Below are 27026 nucleotides of genomic sequence, written 5' to 3'. Positions count from 1 at the left end.
CTATTTAGTGTTTATCTAGCAACAACTGATGCTACAGATACGTCCTTTTGCTCAGTCAGCTGTGACTTGGGGCTCTAACTGATCACTGGAGCTTCCTCCAGTGCTACCATTGGGTACGCCCAACTATCAATTTACATAAATAATTTCCGATGTTAAAGACTGGAAATAAAAGTGTCTAGGCCACAGATTCATCTTCTCTCCCACACAAAGACACAGCAAGAATGGCCAATTAGAAGATGTGATACAGTAAGTAATTACAAAACATCAGCAAAATTTCTTTTAACAGAAATTATATGTTTATGCTTCCCAAGCACATGGTATAGGGCATACAGCTCAGCACAAGGCAAACTTCTCTCCAGTTACACTGCACAGCAGGGGGTGGGCCAGATAACATTATGCCTTTTAAAGCAGCCTGACTATTCTCCTTCTTTGTGACTTGGCAAAATTTTAACCAGTTAAGATGACATGTTCTAGACCAGATGTCTACCTCAAGCTATTTTTTCCTCCCAGTTTCTTCTATAATGATTTATTGTTTCCAAGAAGAAAGCCAGAGTAAAATAACATAATCACACAAACATTCTGAGATTTCATTTTAAGAAGTCTCGCACTCCCAGCAGGAGTGCGAAAACCTAACGGGTGAGGGGAAGAGACAACCGTTTTCAAAGCTGTGGCTTTGCTAGCTAACTTTGTGGAAACCTGCATGAACTAACCAAATTACATTACTGGGGGGAGTATTCACATGCTCAGCACAGATTTACTGGAATACAATGAACATCCACCTGCCCCAAACATGTGCCAGACTGCATCTCGACAGAAGCTTCCCTTCCAAAATTTAAGACAAAATTTAAAGCTCTATCCCACTGCATTAAAATTTAATTCTAGCAATTAAAATTTAATGAAGTGAGATGTGAGAATGTGCTTTCACTTCCCCATGTGCATGGTGAGGAGAGATCAGTCTTCCTATGTGAAGTGCAGGAGAGAGGGGAAGGGTCCCAAGTATTAAGAGTTAGAAATTTGGCAGAAAATAAACCCTCTTGCATTCCAGCTGGTCTCCAGAGATCAGAGGGCCTGGGTGCAGCTGGGCTTATTGTGATTATAACCAATTTTGCATTTTATGTCTAGTCCTGTTCAACGGGAACTTCCATGAGCACAGATTCACAAATAGTGTGATTTATCAAAGCAAGAGAAATACAGAGTTGGAATAAATGTGCTAGCTGTAATAGAGCTCTAATGATAGCACTATGTTAACGTGGGTAATAATAATTAACAACAACGCTATTTGTAAGTAGAAGCTTACGAAGACAGCATCCCCATTCAGAAGGAGGGAGAGAGTAGCTTGTCAACTGTCTCCAAGGTCTTCTATGGTCTTTCTCCTAGCAGGTCTGCTCTCCTTATAATACAGCCCAATATGATCACCCTCCTGCTATGTTACCTACAGCATGACCTAGCAGAGAGTTGAGTAATACAGTCATTTATGTGGTAGCATGTACTTCATTAAGCTTATATGCAGGTATGAACATTCTAATTTTTATATTACTTTAATCAGGCAAACATTTCTCTTTTGGCCATGGTGCCCTTCAAAGTTCTGGTTTTACAACTTTCTTCTGTTCTGTTCCATTCGTACGTCAAACCTGGACCATCTTATCTCCACAGGACCTTTTCCTTCAGCCAACTCATCCTTTCTGAAATATGCAGATCTATGCAAAGACAATGTAGAAGGTACACAGTATAGGCTGTAGATAGTAAGCATTAGCTCTTGACTGGCTCCTTGGATATCATCCCATACTGATGGAAGAGCTGAAGAAAGGGATGGCTGTGTGAGGAAAAGCACCTTGCAGGTTGCTGGGAGGTGACGAGACTGAGGTCAGACTCTGGCCACAGAAATTGGCTGCAAGAATGTTGGGGGACCAAAAGGAAGAAGAAGCCTATTTAGGTGTCTCAGCAAAGGAAAAATGAGAGGAAAACATGGTGAAAGGTGCTGTTTATTGCCTGGGAAAGTGGGGGAAAATGGGACTGGGTGGACAAGGTGAATGGGTTAGGGTGAGAGGAAAAGGTAAGAGGGTGAGTGAGTCTGAGGCCACAATCAGAGTGAGTCAGAGACATGAATTACTAGAAAAGAGATTGGAGCAATGAGCTCCCAGAGGAATTAGAGGAAGCTGCCAAGGGCAGGGCCCAAACACACATAGGTGCAAGCAGAGGCTTGGCTAACAGCCTCCAGGACCTGTGGTGTGATGGGACAGTGGCAGTCCCCTATGCCCGTGGTCAGCAAATGTCTTTGAAGCCACAGCACAGCACCCAGCTCTGCCCTGGATCACCCAAGCTCCCATCACAGGAGACTGGACACATGTCACTGGAATGCATCTCGGGGATGTGAAGTCCCTGAGGAAGCCTTGCTGTGCTGGACTCATGCATAGCTCCTTTCCCGGGGCACTCCCAGACTGGCTGGCTTGTGGCTGAAAAACCCTTTTTGGGTTGATTTTTAACTAGCACTCCTCCTAAAGTCAAACTAAAGGCAAACGTGTGCCCACTATATGGACGCACACCTTATATGGAATCAACGAGTGAACTTACTATGTGAACTGAAGAGCTTTTCTGGCAAACGATATATTACAAAAATACCTATTTTAACAAGTGACACCCATATCTACAATCCAGCACCGCCTTTCGAACTCCTGCCATCAGAATTAGGGCGCTGCTTTAAAACACCCGTGTAGAGCTCTCCCGCCCGCTCCCGCAGCCCCCCAGCGAAATGGCGGCGCCCCGGACACGTGATGGCGGCGCGCCCGCCCTGGGGAGCGCGGCGGGGCGGTGGCTGCAGCCCGGCCCGGGCCGGGAGCGCGGCGGGTCGGTACAGTGCGGGGCCGCAGCGGCCCGGGAGGTGCGAGCACGGAGGAGCACAGGGCTGTCGCTGCCGGCCGCGCTGAGTGCGGGGCGCTCAGGGATCGTGCGCAGCCGGCTCGGTTCACTGGAGGCTCGAGCGCCCCCCGCGTTGAGATTCAAACCCCAATTCATTTCCCCCGAGAAATAGCTGGAGCGCTGGGGAAGCCACTGAACTGTCACTGGCCTCTCTGGACGCTGTGTAAGGGGCTGGCTCCAGCGCCGCGCAGAGCCGGGAGGGAGCCGTGTCTGAGCACGGGCGGAGCGGGCGGGAGCACAGGAGTGAGCAGGAGCAGATGTGCCACGGGGAAAGCCATGCCTTTCCTCTCCCGGGGCTCTGAGGAAAGCCAGCACCAACGCTGAGAGCGGAGTGGAGGGACAGAGTTCGTGTCCCCTGCACTTCTGCAGGCCAGTTTTGCTGTGCCGTGAGCCCCTGGCCGTGCGGGCTGTGCGACCCTCGGGGCGCTGGGAAGATGAGCGGCGGTGCGGAGTGTGATGCTGGGCACCGTGATTCCCTTTCTTTCGCTTATTGCGGTAAAACACCCTGAGGAGACCTGTGGCGGTGTGCAGCAAAAACTATGGGACAGCTGATCGGAAGGAGAAGCCTGTCTTGTTTTTTGCTTTTCTTTGCTGGCTGTCATGACTTACAGAGTGGAAACGCGGACATCCAGCCCTGCTTCTCGGGACACAGGAATGTGGTGAAGATGCCTCCGAGAGGCAGAGACCGGGCTTTATCCTCAGAAGAGCCTTTTTGCCTGTGGGCTCCATTCATTTACTAGAGGCAAGGGCTGGACAGCCTGTGTTATTAGGTGACAGCAAGGAAGGCGGGAACTTCGCCATGGGGTACGACAGAAGCTGGGTGTTGGCGAATGAAAGCGACCATGGCCCGTCGCGGGCTGTGAGCAGGGCTCTGGAGATGAGGAACGCCTCGGGCGGGCCGCTGGTGTGGCAGGGCGGCAATGGCAGCGAGGCGGGCGCCGCGGAGAGCGAGGAGCACGGCGAGGAGCAGAGCTACCGCCACTTCACCACCACCGTGCAGGTTGTCATCTTCGTGGGCTCTTTGCTGGGTGAGTCAGAGTTGCTGGAGTTCTTGGTTGATGTGGTTTTAAAATTTTTTTTTAATCTGTTTTCTTTATTGTTGTGGTCAGGAACTGCAGACCAAATGGTAATTGGCATCATCAGCTGACTTCATGATTCCTCTTACTGCGTTTCAGGTGTATGGTTTCAAGTTCCTTGTGGGTTTTGGTGTGTAAAAGTTATTGCTATAAAATGCTATTCGTCACGGATGAGAACTTATACGCTGGATGTCTTTCTTACTTAGTAAGCTTTTCTATCAGAATTTAAAGGGGCAAAAATTAAATGGGTTGATTACACGCTTGTTTTCAGCTGCAATGGGATCTGTCCTCTTTAACAGAAAAAAGGGTGTGTTTTAAACAAGTTTTGCTGAATTTCTTTTTCACTCTGCAGTAATTTGGTGTTTGTGTCCCGCAGATTTTAAAGAAATCCTTTGGAAGTACATTATACTGTAAATATGTATAACCATGTGCAATCTTGCTTTACTTATTGCCTTACTTACTTATCCTTATAGTAGGAGTCATAGATCAGATATGTGGCAGCAAGCTATTGCTAGGTAATTTTACGAATGTGTGTACATTTGCTTTCTTGATGCTTATAGCAAATTGTTTTGTTAGGAATATGTGTGCATTTTTTAGCAACGAAAAAAGGCAAAATAAAATTTATGGTGAATCAAGTTAGCACTGTTTGGGAGATAAGAGAGCTGGGTTTTAGTAATATGTCGCTAGTATCTCAATCATTCAAAGGTTTACATGTGGAGCTTGACTAAGAAAATGTCCAGCTTTCTTAATGGAGTTCAGCAGGAATTTGCTGATGGTCATTGGATGATCAAGTATTTGTTTTGCATTTTCCTGATCTTGAATAATGCTAAAATCAATTTCTGTGGTCATGGTAATAAATTCTAATATCTATCTCTTTTTGTCAATATTTTATATCACCTAAAAATTTCTAAGAAGATGGTAAGCATAGCCATGGAACAGTGTTGAGCCCCAGTCAAAAATGCACTTACTGGTTATTACTGTAACTCACTGAGTCTTTTGGCATCAATTATTCCTCTGTGCAGTGGGGGTAATCCTCATGGTTCTTGCTTTTTTTCTATTTAGCACGAAGGTAGTGTGGGGAAAGGACACTATTACCATCATAGGTACTCTGTCTTTTTCTGTATGTTGGATAGTACCTGGCACAAAACAATAGCCAGCAAGTAGTGTCCTAAAATAACAAGACTAGATGAGAAAAGTCAGAATTTTAGTTCTTTAATTTTTGGGTTTTGAACCTTAAAGAGAATAAATTTGGGTCATATGTCCAGATTGATTTTATGAGCATGGATCTTCCAATTTTATTTGAAAAAGAAAACAGAGATTATCATGTAATAATTTCTTCAGCAGCTAGGAGTTTTTAAAAACCAACCAACCTAAAAATACCATAGCTACAAATTTTGCAAGACTAATGTAAGTTTTGGTTTGGCACTCCTGCAGTTTGTTTTCAAGGGGTGGACTGTGAAAAAATTTCAACATGTCACAAGAGGTTTGTTGCAGATTGGATGATTAGGGGGCTGATGAAACTTTTAGGTCAATAACTTTTCCAGGCCTATCAAAGAGCTAAATGGAGGAGGAAATATTTTTTTTTTAATGATGAAAATGTACTAGTCCAATGACAAATATTAGCAGTGAGCCTCGTGAATTTTCAGTGATGGAAACTAATTTTAACTATTTTTTTGGGCAGCCTTCCTTTCTAGTCTCCCTGTGTCCCTGAAACGCTAATTTAAAACATTAAGGATACACACTATCCTAACAGCTGAAAACTTGAGAGTCTTTAAAAATGTCTTCCCATATCAAACCAATGAATGTACTGCTATTTCTTCTTTACTGAATGGAAAGAAAGACACAAAGAAGCTGAAACTCTGATGGCCAGAAGGTCTCAGGGCTTTGGTGCCTGTGTGCTCAGCTCTCATACATACCAAGAAGTTTTGCACGTGCACATGCTGCACAGTATCTGTGCATCAGCAAGGGATAACAATTGGAAATGTAGCTCACACTTAACGCTTGCACAAACACTGTTAATTATAATGTATTCTCTGCCATGGTCCTTAGAATGTGAGTGGCATCCAGCTCTTTTCTCCATCAGCTGAATTCCTCAGCTGAGCTGCAGAATAGCAATCCCAGGTTCCTCTTTGCAGAGGGGCAGCCCTTCAGTAGGGGCATAGGACTCCCTAAAGCATGAGATGTGGGTCACGCCCCTCAGAGGTGGGGTGTGTGGGTGTGAATCCTTTCTGGTTTGGGTGGATGTGCAACTTGTGCATTTCACAACATCAGTGCATGCCCAAGCCATTTTGCTGTTGATAAAATAGCATTACCCTTAAAAAGGAAGAACTTATTTTTATTTTCAGCTTGAAAGGGAGCAGACCTATACAATTCAGTCTTGATAATGGTTACAGGGATCTGACAGTAGGAGTCTACAGCATGGAGAGTCAGGTCCTGCAGGAGGGAAAAATCATGATTGGTGTTGTGAATTTAATTTAGGTACCTGCTTCACAGAAGAATGTTGTCATCTATGAGAGAGATGCATGTTATGGTTTTATTTTCTCCCATTTAAGACTCCTTTTTGAGACCTGTGGGAAGACTTGGAGCACTAGGATAAATTCTTGTGTTGGTTCTCATTGTGTTATGACAAACAGTGCTGTGTTCAGTGTTTCATTATACCTGCTGAAGGCAAGGAAGAGTCAAACTCTTCGTCTTTATGGTTACTTTTAAATACATTGAAAGCACATGCTCAATTTATATATATATATTTGTTTGTTTTAAGCTTGGGATGACATAGGACTCCTTTTCCAAGTCAATAAATTTTTAATAGCTTCCTTTTTATCAAAGAAGATTCCTGAGATCAGTTTTGCAGTGAATATAGGAGTACAGCAATACTGATCTAGAATCCATATTTTCCTCGTGCCATTAGATGGAATCAGTCTGCAGAGACTAATTATTACTTTAGCTTTAAAAGAAGGAAGGGGGTGTATTACTTCTGAGTTTCAGTGGGGAGAAGTCACTGGAGGTGGCTGCAACTGCTTTCAGTTGAGTGTGAGCAGTGGGACAAGATCTTGGAAACTAAGAGGGCCTCCAAAGAGCTCTTGGAACCAGTATGCACAGTGAGTTTAGTTTGAAGGGGAGAGAAAAGTGATGGATGAAATGCAGTGGAAAATTGCATCTTCTCAGGAGAACTAAACCCTCACAGTAAAACAATTCTTCCAAATATCTAACTTAAATTTCCCTTTTTCTTGGTTTGTGGTTTCTGTTCTTTTTGTCTTTCCAAGGTCTGAGAATCAGCATTTGCTTGTGAGATTGAGTATGTTCACAATTTTCATGTTAGCCATGTAGATAAAACTGAATTTCTTCTCAAAAAAAAAGAATTATTGTCAGATGTTTAGGGAAAAAATCCACACACACACACACAAATTGATGCAAATTATAATGAGAAAGAGATGTCCTCAGTGCTAGTGTCTACTTCTCAGATTGAATATGCATCTTACTTTCTATGCATTTTTTACTAACTGTATCCCAAATAATCCCAAAACCAGGAAACTTACCCAGACCTTTTAGATCAGTGCCTTATTGTGAGGTTTGGAGAATTAGGCTCTATGTTACTTGCTCTTTTGTCTTCCTATATCTGTCTCGTACAGAAAGAAATTTAACTGGAAAGGCTGAGGATGCTCTGATAAAGTTTGAACTCTACTTCAGTGGTTATAGCACTTTTTGGAAAGCTGTGGCATAGATTGGTTAGCTCCTGGTTTCTAGCCATGCTTTGAAGGAAAATGATGTGCTCTGAAAGAAGTATCTGCTTTCTCAGTGCAAAGTGAACCCTTGCTGCCTTCCCAGTGTCCTGCAGGACAGGCTTGCCCCTTTTCATGAGGATTTCACAGTCTCTCTCTGCCCCTGAAACTGATTTTCTTCTCCCTGTCTTGATATCTGTGCAGAGAGATGTAAAACGGTATTGCAGCAACTAATTTGTAAAGGGATAGGTCCCTTCTGGGGTACAAACCTGAAGTAACTGACAGCCTAGGTAACTGCTTGTAAAGGCAAATGTATGTTAGCATAAGGAATAAATATCTCTATCTTTGAATAGCTACCAGTAAAGTTTGCCACAGGCATCTTCTATAAAGAATGGAGCAGGGAATCTTGCAGTAAAAAATACTGCAGATATGTGATTCAAGGCTAGACTAAGAGAATTTTTAAGGAATGAGGGTCATGTCTGCAAGAGCTCCAGCAAAAATTTATAGCACTCTCCACAGAAAGGGTAGACTCATCTGAGGGGAAGAAACAAAATATTTGGGGTGGGAATGATGAGGTTTTGTTTCTGCTGGTATCACACTTAAAATACATGTTTTAGATGAAATCTTTTAAACCGAGCACTTTGCATAGATTAACATAGTTGCTGATTAGCTGGAATAGAGTTTGGCAAAGCAAAAACGGACTGAAAATCAAGTCTAAAAAGAAGCACCAGGCAAATGATATTAGTGATGGCTGCATGTAATAATAATAGCATAGTGATAACATATTACAGTATCATAACATTGTGGTAATAATTTTCTCCTGCCATTTTCTATGGGTGGTTCTGAGCCTCAGGAGTCATGGACCATGCAGCAGTTAAGCCCAGTTCAGGATACACCTTGGTAAAGTCTGCCTGGAACAGATGTTGTGCTTTTGCTTTTTATGTGTCTTCAGTTGAACTACTAAGCAATTCTCTTTGGATGAAAAATTGAGTTTGAGGAGAGGATGAAGAAGAAGGGTTGTGAGAGTGCTGGGGCCCCTGTTGCCATGGAGACCTCTCTTCTCCCCGAGCTTCAGCAGAGGCTCCTTGTCTGGCTTTGGCTGAGGGGCCCCTCAGGTAGCACTGCTGCCTTTCAAGAGAGAGGCTTTGGGAAAACAGCCATTTACCTAGTCTGGAAGGATGAGATGCAATGATTTATATCTGAAATGCTTGTGCCTGATACTGTGGGGATACTGTGTGCTGAAGAGCTCCTCAGACACATGCTGGGGCAGTTAAGCAATGTCTCTAAAAATCATGTCAAGGATGTTAAACTGATCCCTGTTTATCATAGAATATCCTGAATTGAAGGGGTCCACAAGGATCATCAAGTCCAGCTCCTGGTCCAGCACACAACAGTCCCAAGAATCACATCATGTGCCTGAGAGCACTGTCCAAATGCTTCTTGAGCTCCGTCAGGCTGGTGCTGTGACCACTTCCCTGGGGAGCTGTTCCAGTGCCTGGCCACCTTTGGGGTGAAGAACCTCTTCCTAATATCCAACCTAAACCTTCCATGACACAGCTTCATGCCATTTCCTTGGCTCCTGTCACTGGTGACAACAGAGAAGAGATCAGTGTCTGCGCTTCCACTTCCCTCTTTGAGGAAGTTGTAGACTTCCACTATTTAGGGTGAACCTGATTCATACCTGTCATTTTATTGCCTGTAGTCCCCATGTGAACACTTTAATGAGAGCTGTGAACCTCAGCTCTTTAGCTAAGTGACTGGATGTCAAGTTTTGCTTTTCATTGTGAGTTACTGTTACAGAAATGCCTCCTGGTGTATATCACTTGACTGTTTTGAACTTCAGTGAAAATCTAGATACAAGATTTTTTATTGGATGTTATGGGCAGTAAGTTAGTATTTCAGGCATGAATGAACCTAACAGACTTAGCAAGAATTTTAAATAGTGTTCTGTTACAGATCATATTTATTGGCTTGCTCTTAGGCAGGCATCATGAGCACTTAAATGAGAGTTTTATTCCATTCTGTTCATCTTTAGTAATTAGTTTCTTACTTGTGTGAGGTTGGAAAAAGTACATTTGCCGCTTAGGAACATTTTTCAATATCTAGGAAATTGTATACGTCTCCACAAAAGGTGCTGGTGAGTTTTCAAGTGCTTCTGAATTCTGTAGGCTGATAGAGGTGTACCTGCTGCAGCTCCATGTCCTCAGAACCAGTAATACTGAGGCTGAGCACATGTTCCCAAGAGGCACACATGCACACAATACATCTATACCTATATCCATGAGCAGCCACACAGACTGACACAGAGAGAAAGTGCAGCACCCAGGCAGACACAAGGACTATCAATGGACTTGCCCTCTTCCTCCCTCTGGCTGCTCAGGATGAAAGCATATTAGTATAAAATATATAAGTGTACAGATATATAAGACGCTCTATAGTGAATATGGATCACTCTATAATATCAGGTCCTAGACACCCAGTCTACCCAGTAGCTGGCCTGGGCTCCTCTTGTCTCCCAGTTACCTCACACACAGACATGCAGATGTAGATGGCTCTCTCCAGAAGCTGGGCTGGAACTCCTCGTCCTCTGCTGGCCAACTTTCAGAGTCCACTTGTCCCCCCTGGTTACCTGGATCACGCCTATGGCCACACCAACATTTGCCTCCTGAGTGTCTCCTGCTTGCTGGCTGGTCTGGGTTGATGTTTAGTTGTGTTCACGCACTGACACACCCTGCCACAAATGCTCCACTCTCTGGTCTCTCCAGGCATTGTCATCCTGATGCATCAGCCCTGATGTCCTATGGTCTTCCCCCAGTTAGTGCACTTGGATTTCTGTTTGCTCACACGTCCGTGGAGGAGAGAGCCCCTCACTCACGAGAAGAGTTGGAAATGAGAGTTTGATGAGAAGGTGGGACAGACTGTGCTGTTCAGGTGCAGGGCATGGCCAGACCAGTGTATGAACCAAATTCCAGTTTATAGATGGCTTTTATCTCATTTTCCCTCTAGTTTCCTGTACTTGTTCCTACCCAAACTACCATGGCTGGATACCTGGAACTTGGACCGTAAGATAAGTCACCACAGTGGGAACTTGAGATAAGATAAAGGTGGTACTATTGTCCAGGTGTTATCTCTGACCTAGGGGAAGGTTAACAAAGCTTGGGGAGAAGACTCTGTCACTGATAATGGGCACAAAGAATGCTGAATTTATGAGCCACAAGGAAAGCCAACTCAGCAACTGTGCTGAAATCAGCTCAGATTGCCTAAAAGGTAATTCTGGCAGGGGCAGGTTGCAACCACCAACTCATGGCCCACCAGCTCAGAAGAAGCAAAAAGACTAAGCATGTGGACTAGATAGAGGTGAGGAAATCATTTAGCTGTTAGAATAAGAGAACTGTGTAGTCTATGAGCACTAATTCCTTTGTTTGATTTGATGTATAAATAGCGAAGTTTTGAATGACCTTGGGACTCCTGCCACTGAGGAGCCCAGGGTGAAGAAGGACCAACAGAATGCCACCGGATTTATGGGTGGTGACCATCTTCTGCTTGATCTCTCACCCTCCCTTCAGCACTCCTTCTAGTTCTTTCTACTTCACATTCATAGTTAAATAAAATTAATATTATTGGTTTTTGCATATGGTCTCATTTTCTGGGGAGGGTTTGGGGCAAGGGCTCCTTTCTCCGAGTAGGATTTTGAGGTTTCCACACTTGCTGTTGTGTCTCTCTGCTCCTTCATCTTCATGGAGATGAGCCTGTAATCACATTTCCTAATATAGGCTACAAAACACTTTTTGATATTTGGGTAAGATGACGCTCTGAGATCATACAGGAGATGTGTTCTAGTGGGAATATCAATGTGAAGTGCTTTGCAGAGAAAAACAAAAGTGGATTTTATATACATCATATATATATTTAAGGAAAAATTTCCATATTGCCAAAGCAATGTTTTTTTTTCCTGTTGTACTTGTTTTTGATCCCTACACCCACCCGGGCCATCACAGAATTTGTAAATTACTGGAAATAGTCTTGGGTATCCAGTAGGGGTGGTCACTGGGGCAATAGCTGATCTGGATGTCCAAAGACTTGGGATTTCTCCATGCTGTGTTTCTTACACTTGCTGTCTCAATATCCAACGAGGAAAGAGTTGTCAAAATGTTGTGAGAGTGAGCTAGGTACTGCTAGAATGTTTGCAAATGGCAGAAATACTAGTGAAGCAATTATTGTATTGTACCTACCTTCATCTCACTGCTGATTAAATGCTATCCCTGTAGGAAGTACAGCCTCTTGTTTTCTGAACAGCACTGTTACATGTAAGCCTTTTTTATTTTTAGCATCTTTAAATTAGATTTAGCAGCTGGAAGCAGGGAGAAGAACTGGTGCCTTGTAGTCAGCCAGCTTCCATAGAAACATTGCAATAAGGAAAATATCCTGGACTGGAAGGCTGACTGAATAAGAAATTGTGTAACCTCTCATGGTAAGGCATTAGTTTAGCCAGCAATGCAAATGGCAATAATGGTAGTAAAGAAAGCAGTAGTGAAGCTGAAATGGTGATGGCAGGGAGAGCTCTAATTGTTTTACTCTCTGCTCATGGTCTTGCCATCATTGGCAATTGCTGGGAGATTGCTGTGGACTCCTGCCTTTTAAAATGCTTTATTAGTGATGATATTCAACACTGTAATTGACATTCTCCTCCACCATGAATAGTCTGGCTTCCTGGCAAATACAGTCCTTCTGTTCTGCCACTTCACTTGGGAGGTGGGGAAAAAAGCCGGTAACTATATGGGAGACAGAGACTTTATTTTTAGTCTGCTTTTTTCTATCACCTTTGACTTATTTTCTTGTCTGTCAAAGCAATTCCATGTCAGAACTCATTAATTTCTTCCAGAAGACTGATAAAATATGAAGTAATTTTGCTTCTCGTGTAACCTCTTGTATCTTTGTCCAAAGACTTTGGGTCACTTGGCTTATTTCCAGACTCCAGCAGGCCTTAATTTTGTTGTACCTATATTTCTTGTGGCATAATTGGATAATTTCTTTGATACTGTACAGCAAACAAAAGAGTCAGTCATACAAGGGCCTAAAATATGTTTTCTTCTGCTATTCCGTGAATTAGTTGGGAAAAGTGGGAAACACTGTGGTAGGGTGGTATTTGTTGTTTCAATTTAATACCTGTAATTTTTAGGAGTTTCTAGAACAAAGAGAGTAGTCTGATTTGCCTTCTCCATTTGTGGTATTAGGCTGTTTATTTCCCACTGCCTTTCCAGAGGAGCACTAGCTACAACCCCTTTGGATTGTGTCAGTCTGAATCAGGGACTTCTCTGCCCCTGAGCAAGTAATCACATATACTGTGCTCTGGCCAGTAGCATTGTTTCTTCCTGGAATTTGGCTGGCACATTGAGCTTAACATGTTAGCTTTTAAAAGTTTTATTAGTTTAGCTTGTCTTTTGCTTCAGTGACTAAGATTGCTGTCCCCCTAATGTCCTCTAGGATGGTGCCTTTGCAAGGTGCTTAGCAGTGAAGATGTAGTTGCTTGGCAAATGCTTGGAGTAGCCTCAGCAAACTCCCACCAAAGGAAGCAGGCCAGTCCCAAACTCACCAGTCTGGCTTGCCTTCCCCCTATTCCTGTCTCTCCTGGGCAAAACAGCTCTGCCACCTGCCCTGTTTGATTGCCCTTTGTTTGCTACATATGCTCTCACCACAGACATTAATCCTATTTTGTTTGGAGTGCACAGATATCCTTATTTTTTTTTTTAATACATTGTGTCTCCATCTTGCTTAAGTCAAGTCTGAGAAATGACATATATGTGTACAATAACAGTGTGTATATGACGACTTATCATCAAGAAATGATAGTGGGATTTTGCCACATACACTTGTTGTTCTATAACATGTCTGCATTTTTTTTTTTTTGAGCCCATATTTTAAAAGATAGAGTCTTATTTTGCCCACTCCACACAAACATTGACTCATTAATAGAAAATGGGGCCATTGCAAGGAACATCGTGTACAGGTCAGCAGAATTACCATTATACTTGCAGAAAAAGCTGCAGAACTCAATAGTGTATTACAGAATGTCTTTTCACTTCACTTATAAAAATTGTTATCTATTATCCTTATTTTCATCCAGTGCAGTTCTCTAGCATTCATGTGAGATTTGGCTAAGTATTCTATTAAGTATTCAGTATTCTATGTCTGCAGTTTAATTTGAAAAAAAGAATAAATTGCCACCACACTGATTTTTTTCTGGCTGTAACAAGCCTCTGTAATAGGACAGCAAAGACATCCTTTTGTTTTATTTGTATTTTAAAACACATTCAGTAGAAGAAGAGGATCTGGGTAAAGGAGGTACTAAAACAGTCACGCAATGGCAAAGGTTGGTACTTCATGATGTGATGGTACCAGCCTCTGGAGACCTATTTTGATTTTTTTGAGCATTTAAGAAAGTAAAAGTGTTCCTCAGGTTCCAAAGGAGCTGAAAAACACTGAACTACTCTTTGGATTCTGTTTCTCCAGTAATTTCATAGAGAATAATGTGGACAAGTCAGAACAAGTAGCTGTCTCAGAATACCTTATATTTCCTGGGACTAATCTAATGATCAGAGGTGATTGATTTGTGACTGAAAACACAGATTACATGGTCAAAGACACTTCTATATGATAGGGTCTAAGCCAAAGAAATATCATGTCGATATATCTAGGAAGGGCAAATACTTTGGATTTTAGGAAAAAAAAAATGTACCCCCCAAGTCCCCCTCCCTCCTACACACTTCCATCAAGTTTCAGCCAAGTTATTTTTAAAATAAATTTTTATCTGAAAAATGATTCACTGCACTGGAAGAGTCTTAATTAGAAAATCCCTGCTGGCTGTTGAGTGCTTTTAGTTATTCTGATTAGCCGATACTACCACTGTGTGGAACAATTCTGCCATGACTTGGAAAATCTTTTAAACAATTTGCTGCTGCTTAGGGGCTCCCAAAAGATTGATTATAAACTGAGATCATCACAGAAGCATGCAAAAAAACCCCAAACCCAGTGCTTTTTTAAGTTGGTTGCAAAGCCTGTAAAGAGCTGGAATAGAGACTGAAATCTGACTGTAGATTGCACAAAATTACCTTGGTCTGTGGAGAAGACAGCAGGCAGACCAAAGAGTTTCCTTACATCACCTTTTTCCTGTAGCCTGTTGATTGTTTTGTTGCTAAACCAGTGCAATCAGAGATTTTTTTTTTGAGATTTGTTTTTTGTTGCTCTTTTTTTTTGTGTGTGGGTTGGGTTTTTTTTTTTTTACATGGTAACTACTGCAACAGCAGCATGTAATAGGAGTCTCAGATGCTAGTAGCTTGTTAGCAGTTATTAGGGAGTATTGAATTATAGAACTGTGCTGTAAGAATACTTACCCAAGAAACACATGCTAGAAAGTGCCATGTAGTTCAGTGAAGCAGAGGAGAACCTTGGTTTCACCCTAAGGACAAATGAGAGCTTTTAATTTCCTGTATTTAATTTTCTTGTTAGGAAAACCAGCCACAGAAATAGCTACCCTAGTTGAAATAGAGAGGGACTATCTCTGGTCAAATTAAAACCCCCAAGCTTTGTACAGCTTAACAGTAGATGCTGCCATATTTTTGATGTTCCCTTTTCTTTTAAGAAGGAGGAAGCACATAGTGTTCAATTACTTTAACCGGCAAATAAAGTAAAATAGGTCTGAGATAGAGACAGGAGGCAGGCACACCTAGCTGCTGGACTGTGCCCAGTTCAGAGCTTGAGCACAGCTGCCAGAGCCATGGGCAGGGCCTGGGGCTCCCAGGTGGGGCTGCTTGGGACCACTGATGCTCTTGTAGTCAGCCTTTGTGAAATTTGCTTTTGCACGAAACCGTAAACAGCCCGTGTGCATGTTAATCCATGACATTAGCCCCACTGAGAGTGTTAGTGGCAGTGCTTAGTGCTTCTCTGAGCATCTTTCTCGCAGGTTGAAGATGACCTGCTTTTTGCCTTTCTTGCCCAATCTGCATTCCCACTTCAAAAGCTAAGCTTTTTCTCTTGGGAACAGAAACATTTTGCTGATTTGCTCTCAACTATTACCATGAATCACTGTCTTAGGTAAACAAAGCTGCTGGCCACCCTTTCATACCTTGGGTTTTTTTAATTAAAAAAAGGATCACTTCAACGGAATCTGAAATTCATATGCTAGTTTGCTAAAATGAAAGCTTCTTATTGAAGTCATTTTGGAACACTGGTGGCTATTTTTCATGCCATATTCATATAATTTTCAAAGTATAAAATAGAGATTATTACAGTTTTGCAATCTAAAATTACTATCGCAGTGAAACCTTCTGTTTTGCCTGTATTAAACTTACCTTTGAAGTTTACACAGTGATTCTCATGTGGTTTTCCCCAGTACACATCTGGAAGCAAATTGTCTTGAACAGTTACTGACTATGGGTTGTCTCCCACTAGAATATCAGAAAGAGTCAGTGTAACCTCTGACAGTGGATTGTGCTGTTCTTTGAGTGCCTCCTCATTAAGCATTACTTATGCTTGCAATGGAACTTTAACACCTGAATGGTTTATTACAATGTCTCTTAGGTAAAGAGAATTTCTGGAATGCCATTCTAATTAGTTTTTTGAATAAAATGTCCTACCCAGGTTGAATTCACATGAGAAAAAGAACTCATGCATTAGTTTGTATTTAAGATTCTTTGATAGTATATTCATAGTGTAAACATGCTGATGGTTTGCTTTTGGAACTTCAACACAGTTTGATAACAAACCTGTGAGTAATTTTGTTACATGACATTGTTCACCATATACACCGCTGTTCGTTGGGTTTTTTTAAACAATTTCATTTTTTCTTTTCCAATTCATTTATCTTATGTTTTTGATGAGATTTGCTTGTTTCCAGTGCTAGTTTTATGTCGAGTGACATATTCTAATAAAACAACCCAAACATATTCCAAATCCAAACAATACAACTGTGTTTTTTGTAATTGCGGACTGATTTTGCATTTGTTTTTGTGAATGTACTTATTGTTTTTGCAGTCATTGCTGATACAAATGAGTATAATGGTGAAATAAAAGCAATCTAAATATTCAAATAATCTTCCTCACAAATAAATCAGGAAGATCTGTTCTGAAGATATGTTTTATCAATGCATAGAAATATCTTAAGGGCAAATGTCAAGAGGATGGGGCCAGACTCTTCTTAGTGGTGCCCAGTGACAGGACAAGTGGCACAAATTGAAACACAGGAAATTCCATCTGAATATGTGGTAAAACTCCTTCGAGGATGACAGAGCACTGGAACAGCCTGCCAAGAGAGAGTTTGGCATCTCCTTCTCTGGAGATATTCAAAACTTGTCTGGATGTGATCCTCTGCAACCTGCTCTGGGTGAACCTGCCTTACCAGGGGGTTGGACTGGATGATCTCCAGAGGTCTCTTCCAACTCCAACCATTCTGTGAAACAACTAAAATGTCCATATCAAAAATAATGTGTGGTGAAGGAAAACCAAATCTTTGATCGCTTCTGAAAAGTTTCATCTGAAAATTATCAAAACCACTTTGGTAAGGACGAATTTAGTCTTCCATGTGCAACAGCTTAAATTGACCAAGACCAAAAAAAAAGCAGAACTGGTTTGTACTGCCTCTGTCTGATTTAATATTGTTACTAATTGCTGTCAGTGGTACCCTTGTTTGACATGACATTCTTCTAACATTCTTTTAATAAAGCATTCTTGCTTTATTGTTTCTGCTGATGCTTTCACACATATTTACTTCTGTTTGCATTTCATTCAGACTGATGTTGGTATTTCTGTTGCAGATGTCCACAGACAAATCCCTAAATGGCTCAGGAGAGGATCCACTACTTTTTCTTGTATTAAGGTCACAAGTTGAAGTATGTCAAAAGCCCTGTAGTTAAATAAGAGCTTTTTCTTTATCTTTGCTATCTTGGAAGACCTTTTGGATTTGTCACAGTGATTTTTGCGAGACTATTAAAATATGCAAACTTCATCTTGCTCCTCATATACCCCCTGAAGGGTACAAAGTATGTCCATGTTTGTTTTTAAGGTAAAAAGAGTAATTATATAGTTATTATTGAAAATACTGCATCCAGGCAATGGAGGTACAACCTGAAGGGTTTTCACCTGTAAATGGACACATTTTAGTCCCTTAACAGAAGAGCTGAAATCACTATAGATATTTGGCATGTTTTTGTTGCTACTTCTTCTGCTGAAGTCAAGAGAAATTGCTGGATTGTTTTTACTTTCTGCTTGTTTCTGTGTGGCATGGAGAGATACGAAACATTTTCACCTGCTGACAGTGGGTGACTCAGTACAAGAGAAGAGCAATTAAATAAATGTGTCATCCAAGCATTCCCAACCAGTGTGACATGGTAGTTTTTGTAGGAAAGCAAAAGGGAAGAAGTAAGTGCGAAATGTAAAAATACAAAAGACAAAATATAAGTAATATCTGCCTTGGTTTGTAGCAATAGGTGGGCTGAACATTTAATAAGCAGAGGTCAATGATACAGCAGCTAACATCTTGCTTATTTGTGAATTTACTGCCTGTGTCACAACAAGAAGTGTGCTTTAGAGATGTCTTTAGAGAACAGATGCAAGAACTATGGAAGGTTTTGCTAATTAGCATGTATTTATATACGTGTATAGGAAAACACAGCAAGCTGTAAGTGATTTGATGCAGCCACTTGCTGATTTGCCCCAGCTGAACAAGTCCCTGTGTGTGCAGTGTATCCTCTTTGGACGGGGTAGGACATGCACATATGGCTCTTCTCTCTCATTTCTGCCGGAGGCTGCTGTCCTTTACAGGGTTAGCTGTATGCTGAACGTGTCTTAGGTCCATTTAATTTTTACATGCATGTGGCTAATACATGGTAGACCTTATGAGGTCATATATATATATAGGAAGACAACGAATTTTTTTATAGTTTCAGAAAAGAAAACTAGAAACTAATTTTAAGTTACACTGTTCCAGCTTTTTACCACTTTTTCAGATTGAAATCAGTTTAATTTTAATATGCTAAGAGGCATAAAAATTCCATATAAGAGCAAAGAAATTCTGTTCAGCTGCATCTATCAGCAAAACAGAAGTTTAAAATTATATACTGCATGTGGATGATTTATGAGGGAGTTTGTATTATCAGTACATAATAGGTCATGCATTGCTGCACTAGTGCAATGTAACACAGCAAAGTATGGCAATGTTATAGCAGGTGTCAGGGTACATTATCTTCTGTGCCCAGCTATTTAAGAAATTCAAATATGGACGTCTAATTATATTTCTAACACTAGGGAAGAAAAGGAGACTTAAAGCAAAAATGACCGTGTTTTCTTCCGTTGCCAGTATGGAAGTCATCTGGATTATTGGAAGGTTAAAAGAAATGTTGAAAATTCTTTCCACACATAGCAGTGTATTTGGGGTGAGTGTCAGGCAGTTTCACAGCTATTCGCACTATCAGAACTATTTTGATGCTAGAGGGTGTCCAGACCTAGAATTAAAAAAAAAAAAAAATCATAAGGTCAAGAAAAATGTCAATATTTCTCCAGTTTTTTATCTGAATTTCATTCTATTTACTAGAATCAATCCTGGGCACTTGCATGTTTCTCTGGATTCTAATCCATCAGTCCTAATGAGCTGAATTTCTGGCTTTTTTTAATTGAAGGGAAGTGTTAAATACTAATATTAATTTTTTTTAGTGTTTGCTGTGAAGGCATTTGAAGATTGAAAAGTTGAGGCCCATTTCACTAAGCCCAGTGTTATTCTGGATTTAACAGTGCTGTCTTACAGAGAATGGACCTGAGAACTGTTCCTTGCTAGAAGGATTTTGAGCAAAGGAAAGGGAATTCAGTTATGAAAAGAGTAAAAGAAAGCAGACTTGGAGTGGACAATACAGAAGTCCAATAGTGGAGTTCTGTAACAGATGGCAGACTGCTACAAAAAATGAGGGAGAAAAAATCTGGGAAGAGTCTCAACCAACAATTGATTTTGTAAGTGAAATTCTTGAGCAAAAAAATCTAAAATTATACTTAAGGCCTCTATATATTTGAAGAAAAAAACAAGCCAAATTGAACCAAATCCCACTTCTTGCATTCTGACAGGCCAGAAATGCCACCATCATCTTAACAGTGAAGTTAAGTTGCCTGCCCAGAGTTATCCCATGGGAACACATCTCTTCTCTTTGACAAGTTGGAATAAATGTGATTTGGCTCCCTAAATTCATTTTTCTTTAGAGAAATGTCACACTTTGGTAACTAAATAGAATATTTTTTTCAATTTTTTAAATAGAATGAGATTTTGGGTCATACTGATTTTTTTGTTTATAACTTCTGTTTTTTCAGTTGTGTGTCAGAGCCCCCAGCTCTACTTTCTTATTCCTAGCAAGTATTGCTTGAGTCCATTCACAGGGCTGGCAGGAGCAGAGAGAACCATTCATTACAGTCAGCTGTGCAGGGAGGGAAAAAAGCTTGTTTCTAAATATAATGTAAATTAATCCCACTGCACAGGATGTATTAGGCGTGTGTAATTTCTATCTGAAGACATCTGTGTTTGAAAAATGAAGAGCAAATATGCCCAGCTGGTGACCTGGTGAATGGTTGCATGGCAAAACTATATTAAAAATAAAACTTTTTTTCTAGATAATTGGTAGTTGGAGAAAGGGAAGCGCATGGCAACCTCATGCAGGAATGATGTCAGATCTTTCTTAGTTGTATAGAGCAAAAATAGTCAGAGGACTCTGGGGTAGGTCAGGAAGTAATTTCTGTTCTACGAAATAGCTGTTATTGTGGTGTCTTTCAGCTACAAACTCTCTAATTTTAGCTGTAATGGGGGATGAAAATTGATGCTAATGTGTAGGAATTTTTTTTAATCAACAGTGCAAGATAGCCTCAATTTCCAAACAAAAGATAAAGTCTGTCTTCCAACCACTAGTAAATACCACAGTGTCATTCATTTTAAATTGTGTATATTTCTTTTTTTTTTTTCCAATAAGTAAGCCAGGGAAAATCAGCTACCCAGTAATTTAGTAAAATTGAAATTGTCCAGTTGGTTGTATAGATTGCATAGATCTCACATATCCACTATACTACAATATGGCACAGCAACTAATTTCTTTTATAAGTTTTGTCTGAATGTCTTGAGTGAAAAAATAGAAAGGTATTGGATGCAGGAAAAATAATTTTGCATTAGCATGGTATTTTTGGACCATGTCTGCATTGTGTTCTGGTCTGGTAGTATTTCGTATGGATATAAGGGTGAAGGCAGGAGGGAATAAGGTTCTGAAGAGCACAGGAGGTCATCAGGTTGAGTGTGGAAGGTGGGAAGTTGTCCTGTCTGCTGTTGATGGTGGAGCAGCTTAGAGCCCAGGCCAAATGCTGGAATTGCTCTAAACCACAATTTTTTTCACAGCCTCACAAGTGCAAAACTGTAAGTTTCCTCCTCGATCTGCCCTTGGCATGCCTGCAGCGATGACAGGGGTCCTGCAGGTTTCTCCTAAAAGAACCTTGTTAGGGACTTGGGCTGGCTTTGTAAATGAAGCAGCTGTGATGTGAACACTCACCTCTTTGTGACCTTATGTTCTGAATGGCACCAGCATACCTGCCTATGGACTGAAGGTGCTTCTGGGAAGTCAGACAAAAAAGGAGCATTTGAAGAGCCATGTCGGCACTTACATAGTGAGGTTACCAACAGAAGTGACTGCAGGCTCTCTACAAAGAGGTACAAAGAGGCAGATAGCAGTGTTATTTAAACACAAATAGTAAAACTTGCTTGTTTCCTGTGTTAAGACTGCTATTTGCAATTAGATTCAGCACCGTTGTCAAGGTTGCTTAAGTAAATCACCCTGTTGCTTGACACAGTCCTCTCATCACACACAGGTTCAAAATAGCCCTTTTTGAGTGCTTTATGAAACAAAGGGACAGTGGCTATTCCTCTTGTGCCCAGGATGTTGAAGAATAGACAGATTGTCTGTTCAGAAGGATTACTGGCTTCACTTGCATTCCAGGCCTTGCAGTGTTTCAGTGGCAACATCAGTTTTGCTCTCTGAAGGTGACTGGCATGAAGCCTTGTGTAAGGTGGCCAGGGGCTTCACTAGATAAGCTCCTTTGTTGGCAAACGAGGTTTAGGATCCCATACTTCTGCTAATGATTTCATGTATGTTGATGATGTGGGCAACCAGCATTTTTACCTCTTCTATATCTATTCCTTCTATTTTCTTTCTCTATAGAATTGGTTAAAACATTGGTCCCCATGTCATGAGGGACTCTCATGGAGGTTATGTAAAATCCTTGGTTTAAAAAATTTGGTTACAATTTGTATTAAATAAAACAAGCTGGTCCCTTAGGCACTGTGATTCAAAAAGTTACTAACTTTGAAAAGATTTATATTCCTGTTATTGTTAGAGCAGTACATCTGGAAATTCTTTTGTGAGTGTTTTAATTTTCTAGCTTAGGTTTGAAAAGTAATACTACATTTTGCTGCTGAATTTTCCTGTCAGGGTAACAGTCCATGGTTCTGAAGTTGCAGATGCAATATTCTTTCAACGTTTTTCCTTCCAAGGATATTGAAGAGTTTCAGGTTCTTTGAGCAGCTTGGTTTTAAAATAGAGGGCACGAATTCAGGCATGTCAAATGTACTTAAGCAAAATAAGTGGGTTTGGTTATTTTCTTGATTGGCTGAAATGATCTTGATGGCTGTTGAGGACTGTAGTTTAACAAAAGGGAGAAAATGATTGTTCCTGTCTAGAAAATCTTTCCATTACTAGTGGGATAGCAAATACAAAAGTTGAGGTGGGAGAAAGTGGCAGGGGGTATGAAGAACTGGAAGGTTATCAGTGCAATGCTTTTTTACCTTCCTTCAAATAAGCATATCTGAAAGAATTATAGGTGGGAATACAAGACCATTAGCACGATGCCATTACTTTAGAATCTCCCTACAGAAAATAAATGTATCAAATACTAAGGATAACAGTTTAAAAAAAAAAGTCACCATGAAAATACATTAATTTCACATAATGATTTTGACATTAAAAAATACCATCATATCATGTAAGTTACGCCTGCTGTAAATATAATTTAAAATTTCCTCATACATGTTTTCTATCTTTGCTCCACCTTCAGAGCAAGTCACAATAGCTGCTGCCAGTGGATTATGTAGGCAGGTTGTGGCTTCGACTAATTTTAAGTGGTGCTGCAACAAAAGCCAGTGGCTTATCTGTTCCTGCAAGGAAATTTTTGTTCACTTTCTGGGACTAAGCTGCTATGAAGTAGCTCCTTCCATAAGATCTTTCCTATCTTCTAACTATACACATTGCTGGCAACAGAAACCATGTAGACAAGTATCACACTTTAAAGAAAGGTCTTCCATTATAATTTAAATCTATACTGAAACACTCTGCAGGGAACTACCCTGTGCTGGGCAAATTCCTGCTTTGTAAAGTTCATTTGACCTGATAAATCTCTTACATAATTTTACTTCTGAATCAGTAGTTACAATGAAAGTAGGAATGTGTGAATGAGAATTCTAAGAACAGGAGTGAGAAATGTCTTAAAATTAGGGTATTCACCTGTTTTAGGAAGGGGAAAAAGGTTTTGCATGCAGCAAACCTTGTTCCAAGGTAGTTCATTTGCAGCAGAGGCTTAATTTTGGATATAAAACATTTGGTTGCACATATGCACAAACTGAAATTGAAAAAAATATACTAAAATGACAAATATTTTGCCACTGTTTTTAACTGGAGCACAATTGTTATTTTATCACTGAATTTTGAAGTTGGTACCTAAAATGTCAGAAAAGGTTGGATTTGGTTTCTGGAAGTTTACATTTTGTTTTAGTTTTATGGTCTTCTTTAATCTCTAAAGGTTATTCTATCAGTCTCATGGCTGTACTTTTCAAACTAAAATAAACAGAATTATAAAGAATTGTAAGAATTTATCCATGCTTAAGCAGGGTTTGATCCACATGATCTTCAGAGGTCCCTTTCAGCCTCAACCATTCTGTGATTCTGTGATGAATTTAGACATTTCTTCAAGCTGTGTATGCTAAAATGTATCCTGATATATCCATATTCTTTCTGGAGATAGATAGGTAAACATGCATGTTAATATAAGAAGAGTATTTTATAGATACTTATCATGAGTTGCTGAAAAGGTTTCCAATTAAACCATTTTTTGGAGTGTGGTTTGTCTTTTAGCAGAGTAAATTCTGTGAAAAACAGCCTCCTCAAAATATTTTGAACAACAATAATAAACGGAGTTGGAGAGTTGGGAATGTAATCACTCTGGTGTTTCAACAAGAGAAGTTTTTCCATTCATTATTCATGTTCACAGAAACTGTGACTTTTTCAGTTGTTTTTAAAGAATTATTTTAATGGCCAAAGCCTAGTTTCTCATCTTTTTTGTGTCTTCCTGATTTGTTTTTTCATAAAGAAGGCTGCCAGCTCCCTTCCTGTAACATTTCAGGGCGCGTGGGTTGGGTACACACAGGCTCTCTACTAGGAAGGACAGCTGGATTCCTGGAACCCTGCTCTGGAGGGAGGTGAGCAAACAGGATGGCAGGTTGTGAGGAGAAGGATTTTGCTGGAGTGTAGACCTTGTTTTGATTCACTTGTGTACTGATTAATGTTAACAAAAATGTTAGATGGATGTCGTACCCAGCTAATGGATTGAGTTCCATGAATTAATCAACAAAGAGCAGTATTTTTTTTTTTTTTTTTTGGATGACTGCATGGCAAATGCATTTCTTTAGATAACTGCCTCTGGTTTCCATGGGGATCTTACTTCTGCCTGTTAAACGTATTTTTAAGAATCTTTCACATTATTTGAAGTATAGCTAAGAGCTAGTACTTCAGGACTATCTCAGCTGTTGATGCCTGCATCAACACATTGTGTCTGGCAGTGAAATTCAAGGAGGGTACAAATTGGAAGAGGAGCAAAAATTTTTGCTGCTCTGAATCAGACTAATGTACTCTGATAACATTTCATGGTCACAGAATGTTACTGTTTGCACATACAGTTAACTTGAACCACAATAAAGGCTAGAAGGGCTTCTGGGCAGCATGCTGTGGTGAACCATTGTATTTACTTTCTCAGTGTACTTCTGTGCAACTTAATGTACTGTGTAGCTGCTTATCTGTGATGTTTCTCAATTAAAAAAAAGGTAGGGGATGACAAGAAACAACCATCTTTTCAATCTCCTACAATAGAGTTGGTATATAGTACATGGAGATTAATTGGATATTGATAGTTATGATAACAGGATAAAATGAACTCTGGCAGGCTTTAAACATGTTTCTATTGTGAAAAGAGCTGCCTCTCATGCAGTGGTTACCTTTAATATTTCATATTTCTCTTTTTTACTTGAAGAAATGGTCAAAGGCACAGACAAGCTCCTTGTGGGGAGCAGCTGAGGTCACTTGGTTTGTTCAGCTTGGAGGAGAGAAAGCAGAGAGGTGACATCATTGCAGTCTACACCTTCCTCAAGGGGGGCAGCAGAATGGCAGGTGCTGATCTCCTCTCTTTGGTGACCAGCAATGGGACATGAGGAAATGGAATGAAGCTGCATCAGGGGAAGCTCAGATGGGACATTAGGAAGAGGTTCTTCAGTGAGAGGGTGATGGGCCCCGGCACAGGCTCCCCAGAGAAGTGGTCAGAGCACCAAGCCTGATGGGGTTCAGGCAGTGTCTGGATGATGTTCTCAGTCATAGGGTTTAGTTGTAGGCAGTCTTGTGAGGAGCAGGGAGTCAATGAACCTCACTGGGCTGCCTCCAACTTCAGCTATTCTATTCTAAGCTTGATCTTTATGTCCTGCTTAGTCAGTCCAGTCTGTGTACTGAGGTTATCAAATAATGTCAGGTGTCGTAAGGGTTTTATGCCGACACATCTCATTCTCTGAGAAGACCAAAGATATGGTTTTCCTTTTAAAATTAAAATGCTGCATCTTTCTGCATTAGTGGTGGAACTCAGCAAGCAGTATGGGATATGCTTTGTGATGTGATTGTTTATAAATGACACTCATGTCCCTGGCAGTATTGACTTACAGGAAATTACAAGATGCTGCATTTTCCAGCTGTTTGTTCACTCCAACTTTTCCTGGATGCCTCACAGCTAACCAGTATAAACTCCTTAGGAAGTCTGAATCCAAGGTTATGTAGCTCTAGAACTGTTATCTCGCAGAAACCTTCTGATATTAACCCATGGTAGAAACTGACTGCTTTTCCCACTGTGAGGATGTGCAACAGCTTAGTACAGTTGTAACCCAAGGAGAATAATTTTTTCTCAGATTCATGAGGGAATGACTAATACATGGAGAGTGGAAAAGAGCCTCTAGACATTGTGAAAAGATTCAGAGCACAGTTGGTATTCAGAGCACAACTGCTTGTTGAATTGCCTTGTTGCCTGGAACAGTGTTATCTTCTTCCCTGGAAAGGAGTTGCTGGGGAAAAGTGGGGAACAATGAAATGGGAAATGTTTGCAATTTTGTTCCAAAGCTTCTTGTATTTAATGCCATGCAAAGTTTGTCATGTAATTCTCCCTCTGCTTTGGGATGCATGAAGGGAAATACTTGATTTGAAGGCATCAGCAAAAAGGTTTACCATCTATACTAAAGCTGATTTGGTTCATTAGAGCAGCTTATTAATATATAAATTACTTATTGTTGCAAATGACAAAAGAATGTTTCCTTGAGGTATATTCCCTGAATAATTTTCCAGTTTCCCAAGTGGGCACTTCTGTTTATCCTTTTCTTGGCTTTCAGGCTCTGACTTTGTTTAAAGAGTTTTTACTTGTCTTTGAACCCAAACATTTTTTTACACTTCATTCTTCCCACTTAGGTTCAGTCAGAACCACAGCTAATTTCATCTCCTTTTGACTCTCTGATGTATAAATGACAACACGACATAATTTGTAGAAGTAATTCAACAGCTGAGAATATGGAGTCTTGAATGAAGCTCCTCTGCAGGACCCTGAAGAGTAGCTCAGTAGTTCTCTAGAGGCTTCTGAAGTATTAATGAAAACATTTCTGATTTCTTTTAGTTTTCCATTCTTCATTTATATTAATTCTAATGGAGGTGAAACTTGCTTAGGAAGTAAGGTTATAAAGTCAATGCAATTGAAACTCAGTGAAAGATCTAAATCTATTTAAAACAAATAAACAAACAAAAAGACACAAAAAAGCCTGTTCTCTCCCCTCTCCAAGTCATTGTAAAAATATATTATTACTGTTAGAAGTACTTTCTAATGGCTGGAGAGTTGAAGATATTTTTGAAAGCAAGTGGTTTGATTGACTGAGTATCTCCTAGCAACTTAGAAAGCTCTA

At 40.5% G+C, this 27026-nt stretch overlaps 1 protein-coding gene across 1 annotated transcript in view; it reads left to right on the top strand.

Annotated features, from left to right (window-relative positions):
* Window positions 1–2687: 2687 nt before the first annotated feature.
* Window positions 2688–27026, top strand: part of GPR176 (G protein-coupled receptor 176) — a 29875-nt gene continuing 5536 nt past the window's right edge. The window contains exon 1 of the mRNA XM_085062078.1: window positions 2688–3944. Coding sequence (XP_084918204.1) covers window positions 3716–3944 — 229 coding nt within the window. The 5' untranslated portion in view covers window positions 2688–3715. The remainder of the gene's footprint in view (window positions 3945–27026) is intronic.

The sequence above is a fragment of the Lichenostomus cassidix genome, chromosome 5, assembly GCF_008360975.1.
Source record: "Lichenostomus cassidix isolate B80296 chromosome 5, HeHo_3.0, whole genome shotgun sequence".
In the NCBI taxonomy this organism is placed as follows: Eukaryota; Metazoa; Chordata; class Aves; order Passeriformes; family Meliphagidae; genus Lichenostomus; species Lichenostomus cassidix.
The sequence above is the reverse complement of the archived record's forward strand: the minus strand, read 5'-3'. Positions and strand labels throughout refer to the sequence as shown.